At 36.7% G+C, this 23,364-nt stretch overlaps 1 protein-coding gene across 1 annotated transcript in view; it reads left to right on the top strand.

Annotated features, from left to right (window-relative positions):
* Positions 1-15,505: 15,505 nt before the first annotated feature.
* ACOT12 (acyl-CoA thioesterase 12) overlaps positions 15,506-23,364 on the top strand; it is a 73,798-nt gene continuing 65,939 nt past the window's right edge. Inside the window, exons 1-2 of the mRNA XM_051992926.1 lie at positions 15,506-15,734; positions 23,038-23,107. Of these exons, the coding sequence (XP_051848886.1) occupies positions 15,584-15,734; positions 23,038-23,107 (221 nt within the window). The 5' untranslated portion in view covers positions 15,506-15,583. The remainder of the gene's footprint in view (positions 15,735-23,037; positions 23,108-23,364) is intronic.

Below are 23,364 nucleotides of genomic sequence, written 5' to 3'. Positions count from 1 at the left end.
AATGATTCTTCATAATTTCCTTCATCTGCTTTGCAAGCAGATTCAATCAGGACAGTTCAATCAGGACAGATGACTCCTCCATTCTCTCTCCCTGCTCCCTTTCTCTTCTCTTCTCTTCTCTTCTCTTCTCTTCTCTTCTCTTCTCTTCTCTTCTCTTCTCTTCTCTTCTCTTCTTTTCTTCTCTTCTCTTCTCTTCTCTTCTTTTCTTCTCTTCTCTTCTCTTCTCTTCTCTTCTCTTCTCTTCTCTCTCTCTCTCTCTCTCTCTCTCTCTCTCTCTCTCTCTCTCTCTCTCATCTCCTGCAACTTCTTTCCAATCTTAACAAGAAAACAGTATTTTTCCAATGGACAATTAAAATTATTATTTCAAGAACATTCCAATCAGTTCTGATATTAACAATAATTGTACCCAACATAGGAGATGCTTTTGGTCACATTCTGAACCTTAGTGGTCCTAAGCTATGGGATCCTAAAAGAGGGAATCTTAATAGCTTTCCAGAAACTAAAGCATGAAGCTAAATATTGGATAAAAAAGTTCCAACTATCTTAAAAGTTTTATTTTTCTATTGCTTTGCCAAAGGCCAAAATGTCTACTGTAGGGCAAAAGCTAACCACATTAACAAGCTAAAGAAAATTCCCATACCTTAAGTATATATTCAGAGTACAATTGTGTAAGACTTACCGCAGTAACAAAATATCACAATTAAATCAACTTTGTTGAGAAGACTAGTTCAGACACCCAAAGGCTAACAGTTAGATGGGACAGACAGTAGTTTGGCATCAGATTTGGCAGAATATTTGTCTTATTTAGGAGGTTTGTAAGAGAGGATAGAGGAGACAATTGCCAAGTGGTTTTAAGGATTGGAGAAATAAATCCTTCAACAGTCATATTATAAAAGTTTAGATTCTAGCTGTGCTAAGATTTATTAAGGACATTTTTCTTTTCTTTACAAATGGAGTCCATTTCAGTTGTGATAAATTAGGCTATAATTAATTTGCTGCCCTGTGCATATCTGAGTGAATCCATCAAAAATATGTATACATATTCATCAAATATATGTATACATATATACACATACATATATGTGTAGTTAAATATTATGTATATATACTTAACATACCTAATCCTTACCTTGTTCATATTTTATTATTGCATTTCATTTTGCATTGAATATGTTTGTATTTTATTTTACATGTATTTGAGAATGATAAATCTAATTTATTCATGCACAATTTGAATTGTTTTGGAACAAAATGCCTATAAATTATAAAATTTATTGATGAAACCTCATAAAATTATATGAACAAATATCTTATGTTTCAATGCTCTCTGCAAATTTATTCATGTTTGGTTTAATGGTACCCGTGTCCTAGAATTTTGGTATGTTTTAGAACAAAGTTTCATTTTAAAAGAATATTGTATTTTATTTAGCTGCAATAACCACATTGAAATCCTCAAATCTGGAATAAAACAGATTCCTACTTAATGAAACAGAAAATAAAACTGTAACAATTTCAAAGAAGAGTAGATAAAATAAAACAGAAAAAAATAGCTAGAAAAGCCATCATCTTAAAAACAAATATTGTAGTATATCTACAGTAATATATATGCACATGCCCATTGACTGTATGTACCTACATCGTGATTGTCTAAACACAGACATGGGTAGCTCATGAGAAAGTATAGATAACTGTCTCTGGAATCTTGCTCATTCTCCTCCAACGGAATCTCTGATTCTTTACTTGAAGATAGGAGGAGGAGGATCATTAACCTGGCCATTCTGTTCTCCTCCAAGATAAGGATAGTAGATTGGAATAAGATGATAGCCCATTAGATAGATTGATAGATTAATAGATAGATCAATCAATTGATCAATAGATAGATGAGATAGATAGAAGGACAGAGATTTATTCCCTAAATATTTCTGGTCTAGGAACATAAATCTTATGTTCAAAACAAAAGCCACCAGTTTCCTGATTATTGAGCTGATTACACAAAAGATCTTTACAAATAGGAAATGGCAGAAAATAAACAGTGAACACTGTCTCTGTCTCTGTCTTGCTGTCTTGCTGTCTCTCTATCTCTGTCCCTGTTTCTCTTTTTCTCTCTGTCTCTGTCTTGGTCTTATTCAATCTCTGTCTCTGTCTCTGTCTCCCTCTCCCTCTTATCTTCCCCACCCCCTCTTGCTGTGTGTATGTATGTGTATGTGTATCCAGAAGCTCAAATCAAGAAAAAAAGTACCTTGATCACCAGCAAAATCAGTGAGGAAGCAAGCTGGGAATCAGAGACATGTTGAATAGTTGGCTTCCTCTACACATCTACAACTTCCCAAGTATTTCTCTCCTAACACTTCTGCAAATGATCCTGGAAAGGGCCTAAATGACACATCATCTTTCTTTTTTTATAAAACTTTTTATTTTTAAAACATATGCATGAATAATTTTTCAACATTAACCCTTGCATAGCCTTGTGTTTCAGATTTTCTCCTCCTCTCCACCCCCTTCCCTAGGTGGCAAGCAATTCAATATATGTTAAACATGTTAAAATATATGTTAAATCCAATATGTATAAACAAGTCTCTTCCTACACAAGAGAAATCAGATAAAAAAAAAGAAAGTAAATGAGTAAGAAAATAAAACACAAGTGAACAACAAAAAGAGTGAGAATGTTATGTTGTAATCCACACTTAGTTCCCACAGTCCTCTCTCTGGGTGTAAATGGCTTCTTTACATCACAAGATAATTGGAACTGACATTAATCATCTCATTGTTGGAAAAAGTCACACTCCAGAATTCATATAATATTGATGTTGTCATATACGATGATCTCCTGGTTTTGCTCATCTCACTTAGTATCAATTCATGTAAGTCTCTCCAGACATCTCTAAAATCATTCTCCTGATCATTTCTTATAGAACAATAATATGCCATAATATTCATACACTATAACTTATTCAGCCATTCTCCAACTGATGGACATTCACTCAATTTCTAGTTTCTTACCACTACAAAAAGGGCTGCCACAAACATTTTTGCACATGTGGGTCCTTTCCCTCCTTTAAGATCTCTTTGAGATATAGGCCCAATAGAAACACTGCTGGATCAAAGAGGATGCACAGTTTGATAACTTCTTGAACATAGTTCCAAATTGCTCTCCAAAATGGCTGGATCTGTTCACAACTCCACCAACAATGTATTAGTGTCCCAATTTTCCCACATCCTCTCCAATATTCATCCTTGTCTTTTCCTGTCATTTTAGCCAATATGAGATTGGCTAAGCCAATCTGGTAGCTCAGAGTTGTCTTAATTTACATTTCTCTAATCAATAGTGATTTAGAGTCCCTTCTCATATGATTAAAAATAGTTTCAATTTCTTCATCTGAAAATTGTTCATTTCCTTTGACCATTTATCAATTGGAGAATGGCTTGAATTCTTATAAATTTGAGTCAATTCTCTATATATTTTAGAAATGAGGCCTTTATCAGAACCAAATAATGTAAAAATGTAAATGTAAAAATGTTTTTTTTTCAATTTATTGCTTTCCTTCTGATCTTGTCTGCATTAGTTTTGTTTGCACAAAAACTTTTTAACTTAATATAATCAAAATTATCTATCTGGTATTCAAATATGAGTTCCAGTTCTTCTTTGGACACAAATTCCTTCCTTTTCCACAGCTCTGAGAGGTAAACTATCCTATGTTCCTCTAATTTGCTTAGAATATCATTTTTTATGTCTAAATCATGAACCCATTTAGAGCTTATCTTGCTATGTGGTGTTAGGTATGGGTGGAGCCCTAATTTCTTCCATACTAATTTCCAATTTTCCAAGCAGTTTTTGTCGAATAGTGAGTTCTTTTCCCAAAAGCTGGGGTCTTTGGGCTTGTCAAACACTAGATTGCTATAGTTATTGCCTAATTCATAGGAGATCCTAACCTATACCACTCATCAACTACTCTATTTCTTAGCCAGTACTAAATGATTTTGATGACCACTGCTTAATAATATAGTTTTAGATCTGGCACAACTAGGCCACCTTCATTAGCATTTTTCATTAATTCCTTTGAAATTCTTGACCTTTTGTCCTTCCAGATGAACTTTGTTATTATTTTTTCTAGATCAGTAAAATAATTTCTTGGGAGTTTGATTGGCATGGTACTAAATAAGTAGATTAATTTAGATAGTATTGTCAATTTTATTATATTTGCTCAGTCTATCCATAAGCACTTGATATTTTTCCAACTGATGAGGTCTGACTTTATTTGTGTGGAAAAGTGTTTTGTAGTTGTGTTGGTATAGTTCCTGAATTTCCTTTGGCAGATAGATTCCCAAATATTTTATACTATCGACAATTATTTTGAATGGAATTTCTTTTTGTATTTCTTGCTGCTGGACTTTGTAATATATTAAAATGCTGATGATTTATGTGGATTTATTTTGTATCCTGCAACTTTGCTAAAGTTGTGAACTATTTCTAGTAGTTTTTTAGTTGATTCACTATGGTTCTCTGAGTATACCATCATATCATCTGCATAGAGTGATAATTTGGTTTTCTCATGACCTACTCTAATTCCTTTAATCTCTTTTTCTTCTATTATTGCCAAAGTTAATATTTCTAATATAATATTGAATAGTAATAGTGATAGTGCCAGCCTGGTTTCACTCCTGATCTTATTGGGAATGTTTCTAGTTTGTTCCCATTACATATGATACTTGCTGGTGGTTTTAAATAGATGCTACTGATTATTTTAAGGAAAAGTCCATTTCTTCCTACATTCTCTAGTGTTTTTAATAGGAATGGCTGTTGGATTTTATCAAAAACTTTTTTCTGCATCTATTGAAATAATCATATGATTTTTGTTAGTTTGGTTATTGATATAGTTGATTATGCTGGTAGTTTTCCTAATACTGAATCAGCCCTGCATTCCTGGTATAAATGCTACTTGGTCATGATGTGTTATCCTGGGGATGACTTTCTGTAGTCTCGTTGCTAACATTTTATTTAAGATTTTTGCATCAATATTCATTAGGGAGATTGGTCTATAATTTTCTTTCTCTTGTTTTCGCCTTACCAGATTTAGCTATCAGCACCATGTCTGTGTCATAAAAGGAATTTGTTAGGACTCCTTCTTTCCCTATTTTTTTCAAGTAGTTTATATAGTATTGTAATTGACATATCATCTTTCAAAGAAGAAAAAAATAAGTTCTTTTCTCTCCAAATGCGTCTCCTCTAATGTAGTTACAACTTGTTGTACTGGCATTCTATCATTAGGAGAATCGCTAGCAAGATGCCCCAGTCTAAGCTAGAAATCAGAGTTACCTCACTAAATTTACATTTTAACATTTTTCTGACTCCAGGGCTGACTTTCTATTGACTAAGCAACACTACTTCTTTTGATACAATATTGGGGCTAAATGAATCATAAGAATTTCACTATATAAGGATGGGAGTCAACTGAGGTAATTAATGTATTAGTCCATTTCATCTGATTCTGATATTTCTATCAAGTGAAAACATTTCCATTGAGTCAGTAAATGAACTAGGAGTTAACAAAGTCTAGCACCTCTACTGAATCTATCAAACAAACAATTTAGTTTAGTTTAAATTTAGTTTAAAACCTAAATGTGAAATATTCTGGATCAATTTAGTAATTCTTTAAAACCAGTGAATAAATTTGATGGACAGTTGTACAGGGTTGATTGAAGAAACCTGTCCTGTGCATAGTTTATAGAATAAGTCAGTTCAGCTTAATTGAATGTTGGAATAGTTAACCCAGAACTCTTACTACACAGAGAATCACAAAACCTCAGAGATAGAATGGACCTCTTTGGCAATCTAGCACAACACATACTACTCAAGAGTTGTATCACCCTGGGGAAGTCATTAAATTTCTCTTATCCTCAGTTTTCTCACCTATAAAATGGGGATAATAATAGCATCTATCTCAAGAGTCATATAACAAATGTTATAACATTTATAAAGCACTTTGCAAATTATAAAATTCTATATAAATGCCAGCTATCATTCATGTGAACTGTAATCTCATCTAGAAAGTACCTACAAGCGGTTTTACTTTTACTGGGAAGCTTTAAGTGGTTGGGTATGGTGGCACATTCTCATTATACCTGTTATTGGAAAAGGCTGAAGCTGGAGGTTATCTTATATTCAGGAGTTCACTCACCTAATCAGGTATCCTCAGTGACTTTTGTATTAATATAATAAACCCCCAGAGTCATTGGGCCACACTTGGCTGAAGGTAGATTATTCCAAATCAGACACAGAACCAAATCAGAGCACTGGTTAAGATCACACCTGTGTGTAGCCCCTACACTTCCATCCTGGGAGACATGGGATAACCAACCTTTAAAAAAATTCAAGTGAAGAAGAACCCACTACTATTCTCAGATATTTTCCAAGTTATTTTTTTTCATGAAGCCTCAGTTTACTTCTCTGCAACATCCATTGATCTGCTTTAGTTTGGTCCTCTTGGTCCAAATGGAAAAAAACCCTATTTGCCCTTTTCCATGACAGTGGAATGTTAAATACATGCCCTATCATAGTTTTTTCCTCTGACAAAAGCCCAGCAATTGGTAAAGTTATTCTGAAAACCACTTACTAAGTTCCTTTTAAAATTTGAAACAAACAAATAACCCAAACATACCTTAACAAAATCCTGACTGAAAGCTACATTAACTAGCTGAAGTAATATGAACAATTTTCAATTTTTTCTTCAGTGTCCTTTAACCCTTTTATAATCTTGGGTCACTTTTCTTTAGAGCAGTTTAATACTAATACTTTCTCTATATTAACTTAGTTCTTCTTATTCATTATACTCAAGCACTCCATTGGCTTGGGATCTCAAAGATGTGGAGCCAGTGATGCAGATTCCAACCAATCTGTGTCTGTCCATACTGAAAGATCCACATCTTAATCTTTCCCAAATTCCACCCTAAGGGTCCAATCAATATGTTCAAGGTTTTCTTTCCTTCTCAACATAGAGTTTTTGGACAGCCAATACATTTATGCCTTGCTTTCCTTACCTGATACACCATCTTTTTTCCCATCAGACATTTCTGTAATAATATGATATCCTTTATTCTAGCTCTTCTTCCTAGTGCCCTGTTATGTGTGGCAGCATGTTCATACCCATCATATGCCCCTCTATTCCTCCCTGAGTGATAACTCATCTCAATGTCTTTGGAAAATTATTCTCAGCCACACCACACTAGTAGAATATTGGAATTTTTAAAAATAGGGCTTTGTTTTAGGGGAAAGTTGCAAGGGGTAGATCATTACAGGAGCTTTGTAATTTCTAAGGCAATCCAGCTCTGTCCCCACTACCTTCTCCTCTTCAATTTTGGGCCCAATTCATTGTTCATTTTCTATACTTATATTTGATATCACTATCTGATATTACATTCATGAACTATATAGGTTGTCCAACTAACTGCACATCATAACCTAGACTTCAGGCATTATTCAATATTTTGCAATTAAATTAGTGGCTATCATATTGAATCTGATTTCAAGAGAATCCTTGATGAATCTTAATTTTTTGCAACTTTCTACTTATATGATAAAGTCAGGCAGTTGTCTGATATTATGGACTTATTTTATTAAAGCATAGCAAGAAGGAAAGCAGAGAAAATAAGAGAGACTTAAAGAGGGAGGGGGAAAAGAGGAAAGGAGAAAAGAAAGAAGGTAGGAAGGAAGATAAGAAGGAAGTAAGGGAAAGAGGGAGGGAGGAAGGCAGGAAGGAAGAAAGGAAAGAAGGACAAGAAAAAGGGAGGAGAAAGGAAGAGAGAAAGGGAGGGAAAGAAAGAAGGAGGGACAGAAAAAGGAAGGGAAGGGAGAGAGAGAAAGAAAGAAGGAAGAAAGGAAAAAGAGAAAGGAGAGAGTAAATGAGAGAAGTTACAATAAAGGATGAAAAGAAGGGATAAAGAAAGGAGGGACAGAGGGAGGGAAAAAGGAAAAAAAGGAGGAAGGAAGGAAGGAAAGAAGGGAGAGAGGAAGGAAGGAAGGAAGGAAGGAAGGAAGGAAGGAAGGAAGGAAGGAAGGAAGGAAGGAAGGAAGGAAGGAAAGAAGGAAGGAAGGAAGGAAGGAAGGGAGGAAGAAAGGAAGGAAGAGAGGAAGAGAGGGAGGGAGAGAGGAAGGAAGAAAGGAAGAGAGAGAAAAAGAGGAAGGGAGGGAAGGGAGGAAGGAAGGAGGAAGTGAACAAGAAAGAGGGAAGAATTTATTTATTGTTGAGAAAGCTGAGGCAAACAGAAAGGTTAGATAAGTTACCAAAGGTTCCACAACTAAGTATTTGAATTCTAGTTTTCCTGACTTCCTATCCAGCACTCCATTCACTTGCATCACCTAGCTGCTTAGTAGGAATTCCAACAGCTGTGAGAATTGCAATGTCTAGGCCCCCCTTGGTTCCAACTTGGCTCCAGATCAGTCCTTGTAAACAAGACCCTAAATGCTTATGTCTGATATTGAGCCAAAAGTTCAGTGTCTTCTAGGACAGACTTGGGGTCTTGCCTCATTCTAGTATTTCCCATCTTTCCCCACAAATGGACTCCAAATACAACCTGGTCTGCATATGAAGAAAATGAATCAGACCAAACCAGCTACCATATTCCATACCAGAGATGATTTACCCTGTCCTTGCATAAGCCATTCTCAGGCTAAGATAGAATCACAAAGATATCGAATGATAAATGGCAAGAGGGAGATCAGCAGCTGACTGCTCACTACAATCTCTCTGGACAGTATCCTTCCTACCTACTAAATTCTGAAATGAAGTATGGTTGGTCTTCTGTTATTCTATTCTGTCTCAAAGCCCCTCAATCTTAAAAATATATTTGACAACTTTGAAATGACTAGGAAAAAAGTGGTCTTCTCTGGAGATAAATTCCCTTAAAATATCAAAGCTACAGTCCATTTTTGCTTGCCTTTGATTGTAGAAACCTAATTTTTGGTTTCATCTTAGAGGGCATATAATCGGGACAAAGGAACTCTAACAAAAGCTAAGAAAAGAAATATTCTGAGTTATTAAAACCTATTTTCATTACCATTTTAAACACTTAGGAAAATACTATTGTTTATGTAATGCTAGGAAAATATGTGAATTTATACTTTTCTTTTGAAAATCAGGTTATTTTTGAAATGTATTCAGGACTTCAAAGGTAAAAGGTTTTTTTTTTTTAACTTAGTAAAAAGTCATTATTAAAACTGTAAAAGTTCTACCAGAGACATCCATATTTAACATACTGCTTGCTGAGATATATAATGGGCAATAATTCTGTTAAATGGCTAGAGGTTGGCATTAGGTTATATTCCCAAATATTCTCATCTACCATCCTCTCTGCATGTGATTCTCCCTGGAAGGATAAACTTAAGAGGAGAAAAATATTCCTCACTGAAAAGGCAAAGAGATTAGTACTGCAGGATGATAAATCTTTCTTTTCTTTTCAAATGTTTTATGATGAATGTTGGGATAGTATAATAAAACACATTAACATCATAGATTTAGGGCTGGTAAAGGACCTTAGAGGTCACCCAAACCAACCCCCTCATTTTATCAAGGAGGAGCCTGACACCCAGAGATCCACAGGTAATGAGTTAAAGTCAGAAAATGTACCCACAGCCTCCAATTGAACATTCAGCACTTTTGAAAAGGAAGGAAGGAAGGAAAGGAGGAAGGAAAGAAAGAAGGAAGGAAGGAAGGAAGGAAGGAAGAAAGGAAGGAAGGAAGGAAGGAAGGAAGGAAGGAAGGAAGGAAGGAAGGAAGGAAGGAAGGAAGGAAAAGAAGGAAAAGAAGGAAGGAAGGAAGGAAGAAGGAAGGAAGGAAGGAAGGAAGGAAGGAAGGAAGGAAGGAAGGAAGGAAGGAAGAAGGAAGGAAGGAAGGAAGAGATAGGAGGGATGAGAGGGATGGGAAGGAGGAAAGGAAAGAAGGGAGAAAGAAGGAAAAGAAGGAAGAAAAGAAGGGAGAAAGAAGGAAAGGAAAAAGGGAGAAAGAAGGAAGGAGAGGAAGAAAAGAAGAAAAGAAGGAAGGAATTCCATAGGTACAAAGAACTCCTGCTGAGAAAACTTATCAACCAAATCAAACCAAACAATCAAATATTCTGCAGCGTATATTCTTAGAGAGCTGCCTGAGGCACTGAGAAATAATCATGGTCACATAGACAGGATGTGTCAAGACTTGAACTCATATCTTCCTGACTCCAGTACTAATTGCCATCATTGCCAATTCATTTTTCTCTGGAACTTTTTTTTTTTGGTCTCCTTATCTCACATAGGCTGGAAGTACAGCAATTACTCATGGCTCAATCCCAACTGCTGATCAGCATGGGAGCTTTTAGCTGCTCCATTTCTGATACAAACTAGTTTGTTTCCTCCTTTAGCAACCTGGTGGTACCCTGTTCCTGAGGGGTCACCATACTGGTGTTGAACTTAATCTGGATACTTGCTTGACTTTAGCCCTACTACAGATTAGAGCTCCCCAATTCCAACAATCCATCTTCCTCAATCTCCCCTTGAAGCCAGGATGATCACTATACCTAGCTTCAAGGTACTTTCCATTTCATTAGTTGGATGATTCTCCCCTATTGATAGAATCAAAAAATTTCATATGGTACTTGTCCAGTGACTTGTTGGACAACACACTGGACAAGATTTATTCAGAAACTCTGATGTGGATAATCTTGAGCAATGTCAGTATCTTAGTTCCTCATTTGAAAATAGAGATTAATTATAATGGTCATTCTCTTACAGATTTTCTTATGAAGTGATTAATGATTATAGGGGGTTTGGGAGAATAAGGCTCTCTCCAGAAATTCAGCCAAATTTACTTTTGAAATTGAGTTTTTCTTGAGGTCAAGAACAATGTCTTTGTATCCCCCATAGATGCTAGTACAGTGTCTGTACAAAGCTAACACAAGTAAATCATTGGATTAATTTGGGGAAACACTAAGGGATGTGCCTGTTTCTTCATCTCTACCATAAATTAGCTGCTTGGTTTAAAATCTCATTTCAGAATAAAATGATTTTAATTGTGATACAATTATCTTTTCTACTATTCTACTACTTTTCTACTCTTTTACTACTATTTTGTTACAATTGTTTAAAAAGAACCATTAGACATTAGCATTACAACCACCAATCTCCTATGTGAGTTTTCATAAAGTGAATATCATTAAATAATTGGAAAGAAATCTGCATTATATTTAGCCAGGACCAAATAACTTTTCTGAGATGCTCAAGGGTAATAATGACACTCTGATCTCATTCAGAAATAGAAGAAATTAAATACTATTTAAACAGAAATCAAATACTAATGGGGCTGTGTGTGTGTGTGTGTGTGTGTGTGTGTGTGTGTATGGATAAAGAGACCTAGAAATGGAAGACTGACTACACAGCTTTCAAGGCAACATGATGATGCAAGCATCCCCTGAAGAGATGTTTCTTGCTACCTTTGAGTACAGGAAAATCCAACCCTGATACCTCTTTGCTAGATTTTTCCAAAGAAAACTGTGAGCTAGCCTTCCAGTTAGATGCAAGTTCCTTTTATCCTTTGCTTTCATTTATAACAAAAATGTTGATTGACCAATCTTTTGCTTATTGACTCAGTCATCACTGGGAAAGAATCTCATACTTAGAATATCAAGAGCTAAGTTAAAACTTTATGGCTCTGAAAACTACATAATTCTGTAGCACCCTTTCCCACAATTCTGCCATCTACCACAGAAGCAGAAGAGGAGCCCCACATGGGATTAGAGACATTTGGGATTATTTTTTATTTTCTACATTGTCCTGGTTGAAGTGACTATCATTCTGCTGAGGGGCCTCCTCATACATAAAGAGGCTACTCCTCAGAGATATGATATAATGAATCACTAAGACTATTTGAAGCCTTACCAATATTGCCAAGACTATCAAAACTTGTGTTTCAAGAAAACTGTTCGGTTCTGCACACGTATATTGTATCCAGGATATACTGTAACCTATTCAACATGTAAAGGATTGCTTGCCATCTGGGGGAGGGGGTGAAGGGAGGGAGGGGAAAAATCAGAACAGAAGTGAGTGCAAGGGATAATGTTGTAAAAAATTACCCTGGCATGGGTTCTATCAATAAAGAGTTATTAAAAAAAAAAAACTTGTGTTTCATCAGCATGGTTTTTTAACCATCCAGTTTCACATTAAGGTAATAATGAGCCTACAGAATAAGGATTGTGATGAAGGAAGTTCTTCAAACACAGTGTTAAAGACCCAAGTAAAAGGTATTTTTCTTGAAAAAGCCCTTTCTGACATTTTTGCTTAGAGATCCAGAATTTCAATTGATGCCATTGCCTTGTATCTGAATGTGAAAATCTCAACCTTAAAGAGAAAGTTTATGAACTTCTGAAGAAATATTAGTCTTACTACTTTTTTCATTGACTATCAGTTCTGATTATTACTATCACCCAAGGGTCTTGATGAATCACTGTCACCAGACTAAATTCCAAACCAGGTGTGACCATTTTCCAGAAATCCCAGCTACCCTTAGTGGACAAAGATACACCACCACTGAGGATATTCAAAAGTATGTAGCTCAGGTTCTGGCCAGATAAAAAGTTTCAAAAATATTTTGAGCAGTTACAAGGATTTTTGGAATAGGTCCATAGCTTATTGATTTGGCGTCTTACACTGAAATTTTCCTCACCATGGAGTTTATTTTGGAATATCTTTCTACCATGTCAATCTCCTACTCCCATCAGAAAGTTCCTTCGGGGGGGCCCTAATTTTGATGGCTGGTTTCATTCTTCTCTCAGATATGTGTCTGACTCTCTAGACTTTGGCATCATTGATCTTATTTAGGTGTCTTTCCCTTTATCTCCTCCTTCAGCTCCCTTGCATGTGTTATGTTCTCCCATTTAAATGTAAGTTTCTTGAGAGCAGGGAAATCTCTTTTGGCATATATTTGTATCCCTATCCCTTGCCACAGTACATGGCACATAGTAACTGCTTAATAAATACTTTTCCCCTTGTCTTGACTCTCAGTGTAACAAGTTTGAAGGACAAAAGTCTTTGGGTACGTGAGTTTCAAAAAAAATCCCCCCCTACTATTTTATGATTGTGTCCACAAAACAGTACAGTATAGGGGGAAACATACTGGATACAGAATCAGACCATTTAACCAAATTTTGATTCCACCACTTATTATTGGTGTGACCCAAAATGTCACCCAACCTCTCATCTGTGGAAAAAAAGAGTTGGACTAGCTAGCATTTAAGGGACTGTGCAGTTTCAAACCTGTGAATTTATTGAGGAAAATATTGAATAAATCCAACTTCCAGAATTAGGATCTAATAGTTAAAGAAAAACTACGTGGCCATGTGATCAAACTTATCCCATCTTAGAATCCCTCCCTATATCTCAGACAGAGAGGTTGTAATCTTTCCTTTGGAATATTTCCAGGATAGAACTCAGTGATAAGAACTCTACTCCATTGTTAAATAGCTCTAGGAGTTAGAAGGTTCTTCTTGGGACTTTGCCCCTTTTTGCCATTATTTGTAGCTAGTTTTATTCTTTAGAGTCAGGGAAGAAAAAACTACTCTCTTTTCTATATATTCAATCATTTTTTAGTTGTGTCCAACTCTTCATGAACCTATTTTCTTGGCAAAAAAAAAAACAAAAACAAAAACAAAAACTGGAGTGGCTTGCCATTTTCTTCTCCAGACATTTTACAGGTGAGGAAACTAAAGCAAATGGGATGGTGTGACTTGCCTAAGGTCCTTTGACTCCAGACATGGCATTCTATCCACTGTACTACCTACCTGACCCTAAATAGCCCTTCAAATACCTGAAGATATCCATTGTGTTCTCCTGTAAGTAGAAGCATACTGTTGTGTAAATCTTATAGACTTCAGTGTCAAAGAACCTGATAAATTCTAATTCTGCTGTCCACTAATTGTGTCCTGAGGCAAGGGATGAAGTCTGGGAGGCTTAATTTCTTTATTTGCTAAATGAAAGGATTAAATTTATAATCCCTATGATTCTGGTTCTAAGTCCTCTCCCTTCTAGATTTACATCCTTAATTCCTTCACTATTCCATATATGACCTTAATTCAAGTCCCCTCACCATCTTAATCTCCTCTTCCAAGTATATTCACAGAATCAAACCTCATCAGGTGTGGTTGGACTGGAGTAGAGTGGGAATTTTTACTTCCCTTGTTATTTGGTACATTTGTTGACCAGTCATTTTTCAGTTATGTTTGACTCTTCCTGACCCCATTTGGCGTTTTCTTGGAAGAGACCTTAAATGGTTTGCCATTTTCTTTTCCAGTTCATTTGACATGTAAGGAAACTGAGGCAAACAGTGTTACAGTTGTAAGTGACTTATCTAGGGTCACACTAGTATAAGATCGGATTTGAATTCAAGAAGAATTTTCCTGACTCCAGGCTGCACACTATTCACTGCACAACCTAGATGCCCAATTCTGGAGCATGATTATTCTGGACACTGTGCTTCTATCAAACCTAAAGTTCCATTAGTTTTTGTTTGTTTTTTACTGATGACTTTGCTTTTACATGATTTTTCTCAGCATACCTCTCCCCCAGTTTAACCCTCCTTTAAATCAAGAAAACCAATTTTGTTTTTTGCCGAGTGAATGAAGCACTTAATAAGCACTTACTATATGCCACCACATACAATGTATTGCATCCATAGTCCACTAACTTTCTAGGAAAAAAGATTTTTTTTAACAGTTCCTCAGGATCAAAATTAGATATTGAAATTAATCAGAATTCAATTGCCTTTCCATGCTGTTTTCATTTACATTTGCTGTCTTTAATAGTTAATAATAGCAAGAATTATGTAGATTTTTTTCAGGTTTGCAAAGCACTTTTACATGTCATATGATCATCACAGCAACCCTATGAAGCAGGTGCAGCTATAATTTTTTTTTTAACCTATAAAGACTCTGAAACTGAAAGATTAGACAGTCTTCCCAGGATGCACAGCTCTCAAGTGTCTGAGGCAGAATTATGAACTCAAGTCTTCCACACTCTCCTCCCAGTCTAATATTCTATCCGTTAGACAACTAGCTGCCCCAATATACCACATTTACTTTTTTATCTTCTAAGAGTTTCGTTCCTTTTCTCTGCATCAGTTTAATGCAAAGAGTTAGTTCAGGTACCCCTGGCTCCCTGAGCCAGATTTAACTGCTCATGAATGACTTTTAAATACAATGATTAGTATCTGACCTGCCTTATCTGCGGAGAACTACAGTAGGGGCAAAATAGGAAAGCCCTAAACTCATTGCAATTCGCGTAGGGGAAGTTCAAAGAGCGAGAGAAGGGCCAAACGCCCTGCTGTCACTGGTGTGCCCGGCCCTGCTCTTGGCCAGGAAGACGGGGGTGTTGCAGGGGCGGTGGATGGGTAGTCCCCGTGGCCACCAGCGCGCGCCAACTGCCCTTTGAAACCGAAGGCTCGGTCAGTCTGCGCTGCTTTGGGCGTTCTGGCAGATGACTCGAGCTCTTGCAGAGGACTGCCGGACTCCTCCCGGGAGGGCCGGCTCTGCGCTCCTGGGCCTGCCAGCTGTGGAGAACCCGCGGGAACTGCGCATGGAACCTCCGGGCCCGCAGGTGCGGTCGCTGGGAGGCGCCGCGGAGGTCCAGATGTGCCAAGCCATCTTCCCTTCCCACGCTAACCACCGTGGGGAACTGAGCGCCGGCCAGCTGCTCAAGTGGATTGACACCACTGCCTGCCTGGCAGGTAAGAGGGAGGCTCAGCCAGCCACGAGAGAGTGGCCGCTGCTGCTGTCGCCGAGGTTTGTAGTAACGAAGGGGCTGAACTGCCTCAGACGTGAAGGTATCTATTGGAGCCGCCTCAGGGTCTGGCATTTACCTGGCTATCTCTGCTGTACAGAAAGTTAAATTGCCTTTACACACGTTCCCTGACAGCCTTCACTATTTGCCTTACATTCTCCTCCTAGTGACCCAAATTTGGCTTGGCCAGTCAGCTTCTCAAAGACTGCAAAAAAAAAAAAAGCCAAAACAAACCTACGCATCCCAACCCCGGCTGTGACCTCTAGGTGTCCTGTCGTGTCCTGAATTTAGTATCACTAACTGGTGGGCTGAACCCTACATCTTATATCAGTCCTAAAAATACAAATGGGAAGGATGCACAACAATTATTTATAGACTCTATTCAGAAAATGCAAACATTCGGGCAAATTTCACATCAGCCACTAAAACTGCTTCAATTCTGAGGCAACTAATTATTCTAGATTGATAATAGAGCCAAAACTAATACTCTTAAATAATATTGTTTATAAATATTTATTCCAGAAAATTAAATGGGAAATAATTAAGTATTTCGTGACAAATAAAAGCTATGTATTATTGGAAAGATTTAAGGCCTGTGTGAAGAGTAGCACTGGGGCTGCAGCTGTCAGACTCATAGTTCTTTAATAGTACCTTAGACAGAGCACACAAATATTTTGTCCAGGCAATGTGCTGACTTCTTTAAGTGGGCAAATCACTTTTCCTGGTGGGGCTTTAGTTCCCTCATCTCAATAATGAGAGTGCTGGGCTGAATCTACCCTGATAATCCTTTCCAGTTCTAACATTCTATGATTTTTAGTGATTCTAAAGTCAGAGTCCCTAGGGAACTAGCAATGTAGACAGAATGGTTTCCCATCCCCTAGCTTCTTTTTTAAATAATTGCTCTACCATTGGTATCCCAAACTGGTCATCTCTAGCCCCAAGGGTAAATGTATAAATACATACAACTTAGAACAAAACTTTAGAATGTATGACCTTAGGAATACTTTAGATTTTCCCCAAGGTCACAATCTAGTTAGTGACAAAATATGAAGAGAAACAGACACACAATCCCATATTCTTGCCAGACATCACAGCAGATGTAAACCATATGTTTTAGTTTTCAAATGTCATGTATGGAGGCAGCAGGACAAGTCACAAAAGCTGCAGTTAGAAGACCTTAATTTGAGCTTGGGCTCTGTCACTTTCAGATATGTCCTATCCATGAGGCAGCTAAGTGGCAGATAAAGTATCAGATTGGAATAAAGAAGATGAGTTCAAATTCAGCCTCATATACTTAGTGTTTGACTCTTAACCTCTCTTTGCCTCAGTTTTCTCATCTATAAAAAATGATAATTCTTGTATTATCTATTTCATGGACTGCTTGTAGTGAGTGTGTTGGAATCCTTCTAGAGCCATAGACAAGATTAAAAAATTACCACTCTGTATTTGATAATTGCACCCTGGGTCTTATTATTGCTACAATGGGGACCCTCACCATAACAAGTATTATTATTATTATTATTATTATTATTATTATTGTCTAAAAAGCCAGGAGATAAGCTCTATGAGCCAACAGAAAGTTGGTTTTGTTAGTGTCTAATCCTATTTCAAAGAAGAAGCTTTTCTTTGCCTTTATACTAAAAGCTAGGCTTATTTTTAAGCTCAGGTTATTTCTCTGGATTACCATGGTGATACAATTGAAAAGTAAAGTGAAAGAGTTTTGTCATCAATGCAAATTGCCCCCCAAAATCATTTAGTTTTTGATTGAATTTCTTACACTGGGAAACTTGGGATCGTAAAGTCTTAGTCAACAATTCCATGCCTTAATAATAGTTATGACAATAATAGAGCATATTGTCATGGTGCAGTAAAAAGCTCAAAGTCAGAGGACCTGGCTCAAAGTCAGAGGACCTGGATTCAAATCCTGATTTTGCTGCTTGCTACCTTTACACAGGTAAAGACATATCACTTAACCTTGGTCTCAGTTTTCAGATATGTAAAATGAGAATGGATGTGATGATCTTGAAGGTCCTTTTGAAGGATAAGAAAAAGCTCCATAATGGCATTCCTTCAGGAGAACCCAAATAATACTCATATCACAGCCTATATTGTGAAATAGCATCTCATTTTCAGAGAGTATGTTTTCAGCATATATGACACTTTGTGACCTCATTTGAGGTTTTCTTGGCAAAGATACTGGAATGATTTCTTATTTCTTTCTCCAGCTCATTTTACAGATGAGGAAACTGAGGCAAATAAGATTAAATTACTTGTCCAGGGTCACACAGCTAGTAAGTACTTAAGGACAAATTTGAAAAAAAAAAAAAAAGACTCACTCCAGGTTGGGCACTCTATCTCTTGTACTACCTAATTGTTAACACTTTAAAAAGGACATACAAACTGGGAGCTTAATAAATGTTTGTTGACTTGAATTATCACTTAGCATTTATGACAGTTACATGAGGTATTGTAAGTAGTACATGCCGTGTGTGTGTGTGTGTGTGTGTGTGTGTGCGCATGCGCGTGCTTATTCTAAAAATGAATAAATTAAGTTTCAGGATGGTAAAGTGGTACAACAAGGTTTATATAGTAACTAATTCAGAATTCAAATCCAGTTCTCCTGGCTTAAGGTTAGCTCTCTTTCCATGGTACCACATTGCCTCTTTGTACCCAATAGAATAGCCAAACATGAAAGAAGGAGGGATGCTTGATGACAGTTGGACCAGATGAAGAGCTATTCTGTCAGCCAGGGTTCCCTCCTCATGGGCACTTCTGCATGTCTAGAGCACAATAATAACTGATGTTCATAATGAGGGCCCCAAGGCACTGCAAGATCTTCTAAATCATTAAAGAATGATTAATGTGTTTAGCTTAGCTTTAGCATTAACTACCTCACTTCTGTCAGAGGCATCAGCATTCTTGCAGCCTCCCAGGTTGTAAAGCTTGGAGCTGTCTTTGACTTCTTTCATAGTCTATGTCTCATCTGAAGCTTCAACCGTTCCTTTCTAGTCTCACTCCAATATGAGCCTTTATCACTTATGATACAGTGGGAAAAGGCATTAGATTTAGAATCAGAAATTTAAACTTCAGTTCTGCCATTTCTCATTGAGTGACTTTGACCATGTCACTTAGGAGGTTCATGTTTCTGTATCTGTTAACTGATAGAGCTAGACAATATCCAATATTTTTAAATTGCTGAATCATATGATTCAGCATATATATATATATGCAATCATGTAAAATATAATTCCATATTAGTCATGTTTAAAAGAAGAAGCAGAACAAAGAGAAAGAAACAAAAAAAAGTAAAAATAGTATGCTTCAATCTGCATTCAGAATCTATCAATTCTTTCTTTGAATATGGATAGCATTTTCTATCTTGAATCCTTTGGAATTGTTTTGGATCATAGTATTTCTTAGAAGAGTTGGGTCATTCATAGTTGATCATTGTACAGTGTTGCTATTACTGTGTACAACTTTTTCCTGCTTCTGCTCACTTCACTTTGTATCAATTCATGTAATCCACTTGCTCAATATTCCTCATAGCGCAATAGCATTCCATTACAATCACACACTGCAACTTGTTCAGTCATTCTTTAATTGATGGGCATTCCCTCAATTTCCAAATCTTTGCCACCACAAAAAGAGCTGCTATAAATAGTTTTATACATGTGGGTCTTATCCCCCTGGGTTTTTTTTAAAACAGCATTATCCTTCTAACTACTCTCCTTGACCCCAATTATTTCTCTTTCTAATACATATCGAATAAGAACTAATATTCCTTAAATACTGTTTTCATCATTTTACACCCCAAGAACTTTTGATAGTTCCTTGTTACTTAGTACTCTGCCAGACTTTCAAGGCCTTTAATAGTCTTATTCCATCCTACCTCTCCTATGATTTTTTAATATTTCTATGTGGCATTTTATTAGCCAGTTTCCTCATTATCTCCCAAGTCAAATCAATAAGCACTTAATATGTACCAGGCACTATGTTAAACCCTGGGGGTACAAATAAAGGTTTGTTTGAAAGGTCCCTGTTTTCAAGGAACTCACATTTTAATGAGAGAGAAAGCATGACTCCCTCCCCCCCCCAAAAAAAAACACCCTTAAAACTCACCACCCTATTTACAATCAAAATAGATAGGGAATAGATGGAGAGTGATCTCAGAGAGAAGGCTTTAAGATTAAGGAAGATTGGAAAAAACTTCTTGCAGAAAATGGAACCTTAGCTGAGACTTGAAGGAAACTTGAAAATGGAGATGAGAAAGGAGAGAGTTCCATGCATGGAGGATAAGGTGAAAATTATCAGAGTCAGGAAATAAAGCTCCATGTTCGAGAAAAAGTAAATAGCCCAATGTCATTGAATCATAGAATATGTGTAAGAGAATTAGTTCTAAGTAAATCAGAAAGTAAGGGCCAGATTATAAAGAAATTTTAAAACCAAGCAGGATTTTCTGTTTCATACTGGGGGTAATAGGGAGCCACTGGAGTTTACTGTGTATTAAGTGATTACAGGATTAGAGCTGTACTTTAGGATGATCAGTTTGACAGCTGAGTGAAGGATGGATTGAAGTGGAAAGAAATATCAGATAGGGAGACCCACCAGCAGGATATTGCAATTGTACAAGCATGACATGTAGTGAAGGTAGAAAGCACAAATTGTCAACAGATTGAATATGAGGGGTGAGAGAGACTGAGGACTTATAAATGACACTCTGGTTAGGAGTCCCAGTGACTAGTAATGATTTCAATAGTAATGTGGAAAATAGGAAAAGGGAAGGGTAGATAATGAATTCAATGTGGTTGGGCCTGCTGAGTTTAAGATGCATATGAAACATCTGTTTTAATGATGTTCAATAATAGATAGTTGGAGATGCAAGCCAGGAGGTCTGGAGAAAGATTATGGATGGATAAATTCATCTGAGAATCATCTGCAAAGAGATGATCATTGAATCCCTGGGAACTGATGAGGATACTAAATGAAATAGTACCATATAGAAGAAAAAGAAAAGTGGGCCCAGTAATTCATTATGGTTTGTGAAATGATAGAGATTGCTCCATGCAAGTTTCTCCTCAGCTGCATAGATTTTTCCTACTGTATTTGGCTGTTGGCCTGTAGATAGCCCCAGTCCACAACATATGCTGAGATAAGCAGGCAGATGAGTAACTTTGTATGCTTCTATTACAAACAGTAGTGTGTCAGGAATATTTTCACTTTCATTTCCAATGGAGTTGGCCCCAATGATAAATATAAAGAGGAAAGAAAGGAATCCTTTTTGAAAGAATGTAAATGTAATATAATTCATTGTTTCTTTCTCAGCTCATTAGGTGATATGGGAGAAAGAGCCAAAATTCATATGAAAAATTCAGTTTTTGAACTAAAAAAGTGAATCCATTCAATTTGTTTGTGATTTCATATTAAGACAGAGAATCCTTACTTAAAGGGGACACAATCTTTTGCCATAAAAGACCATGGGAGATGTAAAAGGACAACCCTAGAAATACAACAATGTCGAACAAATGCAGCAAAGGAGCCAGGATACTCGCAGATTCTCCTCTCTTCTATTTTCCCTGGGAACCTTATTAATGTAAAAGATAGCTGAATGGCACTAAAGTCCTACCCTGTGGCTTCTTCATAGTATAGTTGTGACTATGGGCTACCTAAGGCTATATCAATGATGTACAGGCAAGGCAGGTACTCTCAAGCTAGAAAGCTTTATATATGTGTCTATGTATCTGACATTCAAAGACCAACCATATTAAATGCAAAGAAGCACCAGATTACTGACCACCAGATGATGAATCAGTTTGGCCACTGACAGTCATTAAACCATCCACTAATGCATGGAGGGAGCTCTCATATGAGTAAGTTACAAGACTTTGAAATTTAAAAGAAGGTAAATGAATATTAATTTGATCAAGCTAACATGCCAATAAGGTCTCACCAATTCACTGTGTCCAGTATTGAGTTCTCAAGAGCTGACCCTCCCTGATTTGAGTCAGTGTTACAGAGCGGAGAAAGTCCTGGACAGGACTTTATTAGTTTTCATCTCACGTTTAACATATGTGAACATGACCATATATAAGCGTCTCAGTTTCCTCATCATAAATGAGAATAAAAACATCTATAATACACAAGATTGTTGTGATTAAAAGAAATGGTTTATATGAAGCATTTCAATCCATATATCTATATATCTTGTATATGTACAATTATTTTTAATTGTTATCTTCCATGTTAGAACATGAGTTCTTTGAGGGCAGAGACTTTGTTTTTGCCTTTCTTTGTATTTCTGGCACTTAACATAGTGCCTGGCATGTAGTAGGATTTTAATAAATGTTTGATAGTTGTCTTACATTAGTAGAAAAATAAAAGAAACACTGTCCAAGTTCAATAATGTGGGGAGTGTTAGACAAAGCAAATAAGGATGGTTTCCCTAAATTAAATAAATGTGATTAATGTGAAGTAGACCTTTTATTTCATCATTACCAGGAACTCTTTAGATAAAGGGATTCCCTCTTGCAATGTAGGTTCACACCTTCTCAGCAATCTATATTGTTAAATTGCTTAAAGTTCTTAGAGCAGGCTTGGGGAACTTTTTTTCTGCCAAGGGATCATTTGGATATTTATAACATTATTCATTAGCTGACTGACTAAATTATGAATTTAAAGAATTCAAGCAGTGGGAGGTTGTTGTACCTTGCTTTCAGTTTATCATCACCTGCTGTTGTCTTAGCAAAGATCAGATGGACTCAGTTGCCCAATGTTCCCCATCCCTATCTTAGAGGTCAAATGCCTCATCTAAGATCACATAAGCCAATATGTATTTGAGGCAGGATTTGGACCCAGTTTTTCCTGGATCTGAACTAACTCTTTACCCACTATACCTCATTGCTTCCCGAAGTTGATAGGATATATGTTGGGTCACACACACATACAATTTATGAATTCCACATCGGCTGAATAAAAATTTCCATTTACGCTGGTTGGTGAGCTCTATTGAATCAACACAGAAACCAACACATATAAATTTAGAATCCTCCACACAATAGTAAAGATATGTGCAGTCTAAACATAACTCATAGACCAACAGTACAGCTTCAAGTAGTCCAGAAATGTGCCCAAAGAGGTATCATGACTGATGAGGAGAGACTAGTTAGAATGAATTTATTTCAGTTTCATTTGTTTTCTCTTATGGTGAAATACTTCCAATATAACAACCCTTTCTTTTATCTGTTGGTTTGAAGCTGAAAAGCATGCTGGAGTCTCCTGTGTAACAGCATCAATGGATGACATACAGTTTGAAGAAACAGCCAGGTAAGGGATATGATGTGATGCTGCTAACTCTCTTTCCTGCTTCTCAGTGATTGATTCCAGAAGTATCTTTCCAGGTAGTGGTTCACCTTCATCACTTGAAAGCACTAGTCAGGTATCAGCATAGTAAATTTACCCCGGGCCTCATTTAAATGATTTTAAAAACTTAATATCCAAGAAAAACTTAGTTCTTACATGCAATATAAAGCCAAATTCCTAACTACATTGCTTTGATGAAAAAGATCTCCCAGCATTCCTGA

This window comes from Antechinus flavipes, chromosome 1 (genome assembly GCF_016432865.1).
Source record: "Antechinus flavipes isolate AdamAnt ecotype Samford, QLD, Australia chromosome 1, AdamAnt_v2, whole genome shotgun sequence".
In the NCBI taxonomy this organism is placed as follows: Eukaryota; Metazoa; Chordata; class Mammalia; order Dasyuromorphia; family Dasyuridae; genus Antechinus; species Antechinus flavipes.
This window is presented reverse-complemented; position numbering and strand designations above follow the sequence as displayed.